General features: G+C 41.7%; 1 protein-coding gene across 5 annotated transcripts in view; it reads right to left on the bottom strand.

Moving 5' to 3' along the window:
• The window catches only part of ehbp1 (EH domain binding protein 1), a 150,123-nt gene that overhangs the window by 63,075 nt on the left and 74,164 nt on the right, over window positions 1-12,884 (bottom strand). For all 5 annotated transcript variants that reach the window (XM_035663568.1, XM_035663567.1, XM_035663565.1 and 2 more), the window contains exons 13-15: window positions 10,316-11,107; window positions 8,788-8,829; window positions 8,517-8,663 (exon numbers count right to left, since the gene is read on the bottom strand). In XM_035663568.1, the coding sequence (XP_035519461.1) occupies window positions 8,517-8,663; window positions 8,788-8,829; window positions 10,316-11,107 (981 nt within the window). The remainder of the gene's footprint in view (window positions 1-8,516; window positions 8,664-8,787; window positions 8,830-10,315; window positions 11,108-12,884) is intronic.

A 12,884-nucleotide genomic window follows, 5' to 3' on the forward strand; every position in this document is an offset into this window, starting at 1 on the left:
ACACACACACACACACACGTTAAAGAGCTACAGAACCCACACAAAACCAATCACATAGCTGTGTAATCACACACTTGAAAACATTGTTTTGCCAGAATGATGATCCAGACATGATGTAGATGCAGGTAGAACTCCGTCAGTGGTTAAACTGCTGTAACTTCATTCAAAGCCATTCTACCACAACAACTAACACACACACCACCTGCTTTTTGTTGTATTTAATTGTGCTCTATAAATAAACCGAATTTGTAATACTCTTAATATTCCCAATATACAAGAACATTAAAACATAAAATGGCTTTTCTTAAACCATACCACTGTATGTACACTTTTGTAGAGATTTGAATCTGTTGTGGCTGACCACGTTTCCATTACACTGCACTACTACACTGTACTGATTATCTGTGATAAGGTGTTGATCAGGTGTTGAGATGTACAATGTGTCATCAGGTCAGGTTTGAAAAGAGGACTGATGGTAAGGTGGGGGAGATGAATCAACAGCAACATATTCTTTGTGGCTGGAACCAATGGGGTTTATGGGAAATGTGGTCTTCAGTTTGGCTCCGGTATTTGTGCTGTAACTGTACAACGAAGTATCGCAATTAATGCAACAACAATATAAGCAAAAATATTTTATGTACCAAATTAAAAAAAATCTATTACTTTTAAAACCGCTTATTAAATTAAAAATTTGGGCTTGCGAGAGAGAGAGAAAGAGAAAGAGAGAGAGAGAGAGAGAGAGGAGAGAGAGAGAGAGAGCTTATCGGCGCTCCAGACGGAGTACGCGGATCAATGAGCATGCGAGGCCCACAGCGATAATGCATTTTATAAAGAATTAAAGAAGAGCCCACGTGTACCATTGGCTATTCAACAGAACCAGGTACGGCCTAAATTATGAGTTCGTACGGGTGCGTGCCCATCGGATAGGGTGTGTGTGTGTGTGTCATATGTACATAAATATAAATCTGTGAGATTTCAGCATAGAAGTGGTGTAGAAGTGCGGGATGTGTACCTGTGTGTCAGTGTATACGTGTATGTGTGTGTGTGTGTGTGTGTGTGTGTGTGTGAGGGTTTAAATATTAGTGTGTATATGTTAGTGTGTGTGAATGGTTGGACTGCGTGCATGTTTATCTGTCAGAAGTGTCCTGTTGCTGTGGTTTGTAGTAGTAAAACTAAGCTTTACTTTATTCACTATATGTGGAAGAAAATGTAATGACTGTGTGTGTGCCTGTATACATTTGTAATGTGAGAATGATGATGATGATGATTAAATTATTAAGTTAAAATATTTTTTTTTAAATGGTGTCACCTAATCTTGGTTTCATTTATCAATTTCAATTTGAGCTTTATTGGTATGAAAAGACAGTGCCTAAGCAGATATTATACCATTATAAAAACAATAACAACAACAATAATAATTAGAATAAATGTATGAATTTGTACATATTTGTACAATCACAATCCAAAATTTGTGACACAATTGTGACATTACCAAGCAAACCAACAACAAATACAGGGAATATTGTTTGTTTTTGCTAAAATAAATCAAATATGGATACGTTGAATGTATGTGTCACAAATTCACAAAACAAAGGGGTGAGTGTGTGTGTGAGACATTTTTGGGCAAATAAATGTGTGTTTGACCTCTGAGGTTCTGTTTAACTGTGGTTTCACATTTGAATTAACAATGTGTCCTCAGCATTGGGTGTGTTTGTATGTATATGGTTAACAAGAGCACTCGGACAGTAGGACTGGTAGAACAGGTAAAATGGAGCATGAACACTACTTAAAACACACACACACACAAACACACTCAAGTCAGAGGAGCTTGTCACTGTGACAGGCGAGTAAGATGGGAAGGTTTTGCCCTTTAAAAAGACGGGATAATTACTGGTGAGAGAGAGACTGAGAGAAAAGTAGAGAGAACATGAGCTGAACTTTATGATGGTGGGTGACAGAAAAACACAGGTAACCCATAACTGCACAAGATCCTTTACAAGAAAAAAGGGGCAGTCATTGTGTCTGACTCCAAAATAAGTTCCCCCCCTTTGAAAAAGCAGACTCTGACATTGTTGATAGTTAGATGCAATATGGGCTACTGTCAATTAGATCAAAGACATACAGAGACCTTTTCTTACACAAGAGTTACTACTTTTGAAGACAGATCAGTCTCTTCTGAAAAGTAGTTTTAAGTAGTGACTAATTAAAACAATCTATGTAACATTTTTAAATGGTTGGACATTTACTGTAGGTCAGTTTGGATTTGTTGGGGCCTAAACAGTGTAACTTTTCACTGACGATAAAAACTAATTTCCCCCCATTTTTTTATTTATTTATTTTTTTTTTTTTGAATGCAGGAACTTTTTCAGGTACTTTTTCAGGAAATTGGGAACTTCACCTTCATCTCAGCCTAAGAACCTAGTACCAGTTTTGGTAAAGTTCTTTAGCCTGGCATCGCCAGATTAATATACAAATGCAAATGAGTCTGGAACCTTTCAGTTCATTTTATATTTCCAATGGGCGTTATCATTTGGAACAGACTAAAAATACCTCTGGACGCAATTGGATAGACCTACAACCAATCAGAGGAACGAAATGTGTGTAGTGTAGTAAATTAAACTTTCCAAATCCTGTCGGAAGTACTGCAAACACATCTTATCAAGAAAAGCTTTCACTGCAGTTGTTTGTGCTTTTAGAGAAAATATACCGTCCAGTTTATTTAATACTGACGTAACAATAGATTCAACAGAAAGAGCTCCACATCAGCGGCAGCTATCTTTGTTGTACAAAAATGCTTTAACAGCTAACAAGGTTGTGTTCCTCTGTACTTCTATCTTATCAAACCTCCCTATATTAGATAAACAGTTGTGATTGGCCTGACCAGATCCAGGACTGGTGGAAATCTGTCTGAACAGGAGGGAGTCGCAACTGTCAACAGGACTTGGAAGTGAACATTCTTTTAATGAAATTAATGTTAAAATGACATTCATTGTAAGCCAGAGAAAAAGCATGCAAGAGAAGTTAGAACTTGATTCCCTTTGCTAATTGTATGTGTAAGTTATGTATTAAAGCACAAGACTCTTGTCTCAGTTAGTCGAAAAAGCCCACTCACAAAGGTATGTACCTCAGAGGTATGTAAAGTCATACATTAATTAATTACAAAATATCATGGCTATTACATGTATGTACACACACATGCATACACGTGGGTGTTTAGGTATCAAATCAATGCTCTTTAGCAATTCTTTAGGCACTTAGTAAAGTTGTGGGATGACTTTTTCATATGCAATGAACATTAAATATTCTCTCAGACTTCTGAGGACTTTACCCTTCATATTTTATCCATACAAAGCAGCTTTAAGAAAAAGCAAGACAGACCAGGACTACAGGGTGGACATGAAAAACATTTTGGCACTTCCACTTGGTCAAACGTGAACATGAGCCATGTGATAACTTGACAATGAGAGAAGTGAGAAAGAAAGAGAGGTACATGTGTTTAGAAGAGGTATGTAAGTGTGTGTGTATTACAGCATTCCTCTCTGATGGCTTGATCAGCTCTTGTGATGCAATTGAGAGAGCTGTCTTTCTCTTGCTCGTTAACACACACACACACACACACACACACAAGACACACACCACACACACACACCACACACACACACACAACCACACACACACACGCACACACACACACAAGCACGCACACACTCAATTTAGAGACTGCCTTTGATCTCCACTCCAGTCAATTCAACCACGACACATATCCTCACTCTCCAACACAAGCACACACACACACAGTCCAAAGAACCTGCCCACCAAACTATTTAGTTTCATTAGGGGCAGATTCTTCAAAAAGAAGAGAGAGAGCGAGAGAAAGGGAGGGGGTTGAAGGAAGAGGAAAAAGAAAAGAGAGAAAAAAAGGGAGAGCTAGGAGAAGAAAGGGACGGCAGCCACATTAAAATGAAACCTGGAGAAAAACTATTACTGCTGGGAGAAAGTTGAAAAGGAGAGAGGACAGGAGGAGGAAGGGGGAGTAAAGGACAGTGTGGACAAAAAAGGAGAGTGCAAAAGGCCATATTTGCATTTTCAAAATAGAAATTTTTTCAATATTTGCTGCAAAGACAGCCCTTCACTAGTGGCCTGTTCAACGGGCAAACCCAAGTGAAGAAAACTGTGGCTTAAAGCTTCCTAAAAAATCCTTTAATTAGAGTATAAGTATTTTAGAGTTGTAAGATTATCAAATGATGACAGGATTGTCAGATTATATGCATATATTGTAAATGTAAAGAAAGGGGAGTAAGTACAATAACAGTACTCTGGTATTTGTATTACAAAATGCTTTCTCAGTTGCAATTTGAGCTAAAGATGTGAGCTTTTGGATTATGACGCTCGAATTCGGCAATAATAATGAGAACATGCCACTGTTCTCAAACATAAACACATGTGTCCTGGATGCGCCAGGCAAGTTCACCTTCACCTTTCTACTTGTTTGGCAATCAGGACTAACAGGTAGCCTGGTAAAACGTGGATATATTTTTTTATAATCATCTGTATGGAATACAGTACAATCAGAATTACTCAGACACATTGTCTTTTTGAATGCCAAGGTTCAGCCAGAGGGCTTTGTTTTGGCCACCAGTGACACAAATGAAAGAAAGAAAGAGTGAATGCACATAGAGGTGAAAATGAGGACATGAATGCAGTCAAGTCAGGATCAAAGGGCAGACAGCAGATGGGAGTAGATGACAACACCCACAGGTCACAACAGCAGAGACCCAGGAGTCCCCTCTTCCTCTGGAAGCAGTGGAGGAAAAGGAGGAGTGGGAGGAGGAGGAGGTGGTTGGGGTTCTGGTCGGCAAAAATCAAACGGGACCCAATTATAGGAATCACAACGAGTCAGTGAGCAGGGAAACTCTCTTACCTGGAAAACACCAAGGCATTTGCGTGCACTCTTGAACGCATTCCACAAGCACACACACTCACGCTCTCAAAATAATGCTAAAGTGCCCAGGTGCTATATACTTGCACACACGTATTTTTGCTTTACAGTTTTGCAAAGACACACCCACACAGGAGCATATGCTTGTGTGACCACATGCACACAAACACGCATACATACACTTCTTCCAAACCTAGTGTGAATCCTGATAATTAGCCTGGCCAGGCCGGTGTGAAATTACTGTTCTCATCTGCTAATGGATGAGAAGACCTGAAGCGAATAGACACACACGCACACTCGCACACACACACCTCCATTAAAATAATAACAGTGGGAAAGACTAAAAGAGCAAAAGAAAGACAAACAAAAATTGGGATTTCTGCAATAAGGATAAAATGAGAGAAAGTAAATATTTTTAGGAAAGCTTGTTACTTTCAGGCTGCTATGTGGGTAGTGGATGGTGAGATTACAAGACATCTGCACTGTGACTGCTGATATGTTATGAAGGCCAAGTCAAGACAAGATGGAGAGAACAGGAAGATGAGATGTGGCCGAAAAACAGAGAAAAGACAGTGAGAAAGAAAGAAAAGCATAAAAGAACGGCGAGTGAAAAAATGGGGTAAAACCTAGATGGACATGAAAAGAGGGACATAGTGAGAGAGAGAAAAAGTGACTGAGAAAACAGGGAGGGAGAGAAAGAGAGAAAACTGAACCTGTGACCTTAGATAAAAGAACCAGTCACTGTAGGCTACAATTAGGGATGGCAGGAGGGAGAGCATAGGTCAAGAGAAACAGGGCTACACACACACACACACACAGTTCTATTCATGTTGATGGTCATGAGTCAATGTGTATATATTTTTGATTTATCAAATTTAGAATTTAGAGTGAGCTGCAATGACTGCAACAGTATAATAAAGCCTCAGCTCTTAAAATCACCAATATGTAAAAAAAGCAAAGACTATAGCTACAAAGCCCTGATGGTATTCCTGTAACAATATAAACACAATGTGACAAAAAGGAGAAAAGGACAAACAGTAGTATTTATTTGCTTCTCCTTATTAATCTGCATCTGTTGCATCTTCATTCCAGAGATTTTTTATTAAAGTTAAAACACAACTGCAAAGTGCATTATTTTCTCTGAGGTATGGCATACTATGGATGAATGCACATGAGACTTTACATTAGAGAAAAGTGTAAGGATTATTGATGAGAACAAGCACAGGTGTATCATGGGAGGGAGGGATTATTGTTATTATATGAAGTACTTCTTACAAAGAAAAATTAACAGTAAGCACTCACTGCTCTGACCCATGTTTCCTTTTAACGAAGAGCTTTCTCTGGACAGACTGCTCACTTACTGCAGTTCAGGAGAGTTTTGGAGGAAAAGTTTTGTATTTAATGTGACATTCTGATTCACCTTTTCCTGCGGGAAAAGAGGATTTCCCACCAGTGATCATACCTGACTTACCTGAAGAATGATTGATTAGTTATTTAAGCAATACAGAGTATTGTACTGTGCATAAATATCACAACTTCTCCAGCCATGAGGTAGACTTGGTTTTATTTAATAGAGATACGTATCTCAAACTAACTGATCTGTCATTTGTGCTTTCAATGCTAAACCCCCAAAACAGCTAATGTAGCCCCCTCCTCTCCCTCTGCCCAAATCATTCTGTTGCCCCCACATTAGCCACTTCCCTGGAAGAATGAAGCCTGCTTTAATTGAATTAAATTATACCTTATGCATGCTAAACCACAAAGCACCTACTTAGACGGATGGAGAGTTAAATGGTAAAGGCTTGGGCCTCTCCAGCTGATAACATGGACACACACACACACCCATACACGCTAATCAAAACAAGACATCAAGTAATCTAATCTGAATCACTAACAATTATCAGCACACTGGCCTCAAGGCCAGTCGTATTCCTTTGATCAATGTTTTCTATTAAAAAAAGTGTAAACAATTCAATATCTCCCTCTCGCCCCTCCTCCTTTCCCTCCTTTCCTTATGCATGGGAGCAGTGAGTGTGTGTGTGTGTGTGTGTGTGTGTGTGTGAGGGTTATTAACCAATTGTCCTTGGAAATGAGTAAGGAAATCAGGAGGACAGGGAGAGAGAAAGAGCGGAGGGTTGGGTCTGGCTACTTTAAGGAGCTAATCTAAGTGAAGTCAGCCATCTTGCCGCACAACAAGGGACAGAAGAGGACCTTTTTTTTGTCGCTAAGGAAATACTTCGGCACTGCAACAGCTTTGAAAAACCCTTTTAATTTGCTTTCTTCCTCTGAAGACTTTTAACGCCACCAGTCCTTGGAAGTTCCTCATTTATTTTCTCAGATTATGCTGAAATGGTTATTCCTGTGGCCTGCACACAGACATTAACACACACATTTGCATGTCTACACACAGACAAACACTGACAACACACTTACATACGTACATAAGCACGCACACACAAACACACACTCTCGAAGAAACATCTAATTCAAGGGCATATATCTCTTTAAGGATTCAGGCAGCAAATGCAGGGGCATGCGGCTGCTGCCTTTTAGATATTTCATTACCAAAGGGTATTTATTTCATTTTACCCTCAAATCCGTTGTCGCCACAATTCTCACAAGACCATATTTTTTTCTTACCCCCCCCCCCTTCCTTTCTCAGAAACATTTGGAAACGTCACTGAGGATTTGACCACAGTGCTTTCGCGTGGTAACTCCTGGTACATCAGTGTGCCCCCCTCCCTTCCAGTATATTATGTTCAGTGGAGCGTGCTCGGTTCAGAGCTGGCAATTTCACTCACGTCTTCTCTAGTCTAGTTTGCTTCGGTACAGCGATTCTCACCCCCCTTTACCGTGAATGTACTTTTGCTGACAGGTGTTTGTGTACAACATTTACTCAGTGTTCGGGGGAAATTGAGGGGGCAGCAAATTTGGTCGGGCTGTCATAAAAATTGTGCAGAGTCAAGATGACCAAGGAGAGACACTGAAAGAGAGAGCAAGAAATGCTTATAGAGAGAAGAGGGAGCGAGGGAGTCCATCCACACTTCAGTTTTTCATACTGACATGTTCAGGTTGTGACGTTCAGCAGCCCATAAGAGAGTCTGAGCAGAAGTTAATAAGGAAAAGTCTACTCTCCTTCTCAAAGCCTTTTCATAAAGTGTTCAACAAAGTGGACCGCCAGAGGATGAGACAGTTTGGACAGGCTTTTCCAGCATGTTGAAAGTGTAGTGAGAACTGTGGAAGTGACATTAGGTAGCTGAAGAGGCTTGTGGTCACTCTATTAGCTGTTGCGGCACACTGAGATGATGCTGTACAACACTTGAGTGCAGGGAGCAAAGAGGCAGGGGCAGACAACGGCAAGTCAGAGTCAGGACAGCCTTTACTTACTACACAAGACGTCAGAGAAGCTGCCCCCTTCCTCAGACACCTGAAGACCCAAACTGAGCCTTCTTTAGCTGTGATTCTGATCTGGTTTACATCTTAAAATGACGACAGAATTAACCCCCTGATAGTATCAGAGTTGACAACAGTTTCATACTCAGGAAAGTCCATGCATACACACACCACATTGACTTACATCATTGACGTTTGCGGCCCTGTTTGGTGCATTGGTGGCTGAGTTGGGGACGTTCTTGTTGCCGGCCTTCATTGCAGCGTCTCTGCGGGCCTGCTCCAGGAGGAGTCTGGCTCTCTCTTTCAGCTCCTCCTGACGAGACAGCACCCTCTGTGTGCAACGACAGAGAGTGAGTGTGAAGAATAAAACAACGCTAATTACTATAACAAGGATGCGTACAGTTAATTTCGAATAAAACTCATAAATAAGGCGTCCTTTTCCTCATTTTACTCACCTTCTCAGCAGGTGGACTTGATACAGGGGCAGGTGTTTGCTCCTTTGAAAGAGAAAATACAACTTTAACTACTGGTGCATAGCCAAATACCGAAATTTAAGAACAGGTTTTAAAAAGAGTGAAACAAATGAATATTGAACACATGACATTTTTACCAAGATTAGCAAGCTTTCACACAAACAGCTTTCACATTTCATCCTTGAGCAGTGTGCTGGTGGAGGTAGAATAGAATTAAGACAAGCGACTCCAAATGTAGGAGCAGGATATAAAGTATCTCCCATAATATGCAGGGCCTGCACTTTGGCATTATGGGGCCATCCTACAGCTGGGCTCAAAGCCCTGTCTGGGTCCAGTGGTGTGGAGAGCATGACGGCTTTGACAAGAAAGCAAAACACACACCTAGCTTAGAATTTTATCTGCAGGGTAATCCTGGCTGTATTATAAGGAGGTGCAAACAGGGCAAAGAGAGCTTTTACGTTTGGCTTAGACAGGAACATTACAACCAAGCTGTTTATAACACTGAAACATGTTTATCCTTTCAGCAAGTCAAATCTGGCCTGGGTGCAGGCGAGGATGCATCCCGCTAACTAGATAACAGCAGATCAAAATGGGGTGTCATAGCTGTCATAACCCCCCTGCTGCCCCGTGACCTTTCGACTTGTAAACAGGAAGCGGTAATCTGGGGTTAACCAACACAGGCAGCAATGTATTCGAGGTGTGTTTGTGTGTGTGACTGTGTGCGCACACGCATACAGGTGCGTGTCAGTGGGTGTGTGAGGCGAGATGAGGTGTGCTCTGCGCAAAGCGTCGCCACGCCTGAGCAGTCACGGCGCCAACTGCCATCAACTGAAGGGATGAGAAATATAATGAAAAATATAATGAAATGTCAAAGCAGGGGGTTCTCCTGGCTGCCTTCTATAGTCGCCACATGTTAAGGGCCCGGCCTCGGCGAGTCTGGGTCTCGGCAACGAGACAGGCAACGACAACATCTAATGCAGAACGGGAGAATTTCGGTACGGTCATCTCTGCAATGGCATCAATGAGGTTGGGATTTGAAGCTTAGCGAGGTGCCAGGAGGGAATGAATGTTCACCGCATCCTCTGTCTTATGACTGATGTAGCTGTGAAAGTTTCAATCAAAGCCAGGGTGCAAGGATAAAAACCTTTTAGGGGGCCAGGCAGGTATCTGCAAGTAAACGCTGTCAGAATCTTAATACCTGACTTAAGTAGCAGGATGTGAATTAGTCTGCATCATACAAATTGATCCAGAGGTTGTTTAAGGTTCAGAGTTTCTAATTAGCTGTTAGATGGTTTAATGTATCTCTTACTGACTCTTAAAGGGCATGTTTAACTGTATTCAAAACAAAGGTTGAACAGAGAAAATTCCTGTTTCTACATCCCTGCAATTAGGGGCCTGCATGTGCTGCTATAAATATCTTTTACTGAAACTGAGTTAATTCATCAAACATAAAGATAACAATAACTACAATAACAAACAATAAACAACAGGATTCCTCTTGTGTGTTTACCTGTTTGGGAGGCATGTCTGTGTGGTTGACTGGAGGGGAGCCGATGTCTGAGGTGGGCTCAGACTCCGAATGGCGCAGGCTGGCCCTCTTCTTCTTTATGAGGTCTGCATCCCTGTTATAGGAGAAGCCCAGTTTCTGGTGGGGTGGGGAGGAGGCCCCTCTCCTGGTGGGGGACCCTGGTTCTGTGGCTCCCTCCCTTCCTTCCTCTCCCACCTCATTCTTCTGCTGTCTTTCCTTCTCCATCTCTCTCTCCACTCGCTGTGGTAACTCGCTAAGGTCTAAAGTGTTGGCTTTGAGCAGATTCCCCCTGTCCTCAGAGTTTGATGGTGTCACGTGGGTCGAGTCTGTTGCTGAGGCGGCTAATGCTGTGCGTGGTGATGGGACAGGTGGGGACGACTGTAAAGGCCCTGCTGCTGGCAAGCTGACCGCTCCTACTTCGGTCTTCCAACCCGGCTCCATCACCTCTTCCTCAGCAGCTTTAGTGCCATTAGATTCACCGCCAGATGCAACAGGCTGAGCGTTACCCTGGCGGTGCTGCACGTCATTAAGTTCAGCATAGAACTTGTCCTGGTCTATGGAGGCATTTGTATCGGTTTCAAAGTCGCCCACCTTGTACGTGCTGCGACTGCTGTTGGCCTCTATCTGCACCACGTTGAGTTCCTCCCCGGAGAAGTGGGCCCGGATCTGGTACAGGTAGGTCATTACTGTTAGCTTGTCAGGAATAGCCAGCAGCACCATGTCTGATGGTTCCAGGAGACGGGAGATACCCAGGCTCGCAAAGCCATCGTATGCCTGCCAAAAAAAGATACATAAGTAAACAAACTTGCAATTGCAGATTCATGCAACGCCACAGAATCACTGTCGTATTAAAAGTAGTGCCTACCAGCAAAATTGAGGAAAAACAGAGTTTATTGTTTAAAAAAAAAAGGTTGAATAAAGAAGAGAGTATGCCACATTACAACAAGGGTTGAGAGGGATGGAAGGGTGACAATGATTGATGAGATAGGAGAAGTCTGATTTCTTCTTCAGACATAGGTCGTATTTGGTGTACTGTATGCATGATCCATGTGTGTATGACTGCTGACAGGTCATGTCAGGGATGGTTGTCCCCGATAAGAGACGCAGATACCCCAAGACAGAGCGCTTAATCCCAAGGGGTGTGTGTGTGTGTAAGTGTGTGTGTGTGTCCTTATCGCTCCTCTACATCAACCTGCCCACGTTCTCCGTCACGCGTATAATTGGTCTGATTAGAGTCTGATGAGAAAATACAGGTTTGATAATCAAGCAACACACGAAAACCCAATCCCCCATCACCAGATAGACTGAGACAGAGAAACAGAGAGAGAGAGAGAGAGAGAGAGAGAAGGGATGAAAACCATTATCGCAGCCAATGACAGGTAAATAAATAGATTAACAGAACACACACACAGACACTACCTCCATTCCTGCATAGACACACACATATCCTCACCATCCATCTATCCCAGGTATCACAGCTTGTATCTGGCCTGCTTGATAGTGTTGATCTAATTCCGACCTGTAGCAGCGCTCGTTTGTTTCACTGCCTCCGTAGATCTCCGCAGTCTATCAATCTCTCCCTCTTTCTCTACCTCTCCCTCTCTGACTTCCAAACCCGTCTCCATGTTTTTTCTTAACCTTTATTTACCCCAGGGATTGTTTTGAAGAGCATGCTTACTCTTTTTCAGCCCTGTCCTGCTTCAATATAAGTCTCTCTTTCTTCCCCCTCCACATTTTCTTACCTTTATTTATCTAAAGACGGGGTCTATTAAGCATGTGTGATTTACCTACTTTGCATTCATCCAAAACATCTGGGAGCTTTCTTGTGAAACTACTGTCTCTAAGTGATGGCCCCTGAACAACTTTAGGCATGGGTTAAGGGCTTTTCTCGAGGGTATTTCAACTGTAGCAACTTATATTGACTGTGTGCGCCTTGTCTGTAATCACTCCATATTTGTTACCTAATGCACCTTTTTATTATGTTTCTGCCATTTTATTTGAATTATTATTATTTTTTTTTAACTCAAAGGGTTTATACACTAAATAGTGCCCTAAAAGTTCCACAGTGGAACCAGACCTGTAGTGTCTGCAGCATGTACTAACTTTTGATTCACTTCTACAAGTTTATGACAGAAATGGAGAATTTCTGAGAGAAAAGACAAGAAGCTCACAATTGAGGATGTCCTGTTGTCCCAGGGCAGGAACAATAAAAATAGCACCTTGCACACAAAGATACAGTGTCCGGAACATTTTTGGGACAATGGGGAAATGTATCATTATCATGTATGCGTAATAGAATATATATCATTTTAATTGTTATGTGTCCAAATTCGTGCATTAGCACAAGGTCTATGTCACACATGCATTTATACACACAAAATGAATCATTGAGAGCCAGCGTTGCCAACATGGCATGGCTAAATTTAGCAACTTTTCAGATCCTCTTAGCGACCTTATCTGTTAAAAGTGACTAGCCACAATATTCTTATGACTTATTAAGATCGTCAGGGAAAAGGTGAATATAAATAAATTATATTGTAATTCATTCCCA

This window comes from Morone saxatilis, unplaced genomic scaffold (assembly GCF_004916995.1).
Source record: "Morone saxatilis isolate NCDOM2014 unplaced genomic scaffold, NCSU_SB_2.0 Contig19, whole genome shotgun sequence".
NCBI classification, from domain to species: Eukaryota; Metazoa; Chordata; class Actinopteri; family Moronidae; genus Morone; species Morone saxatilis.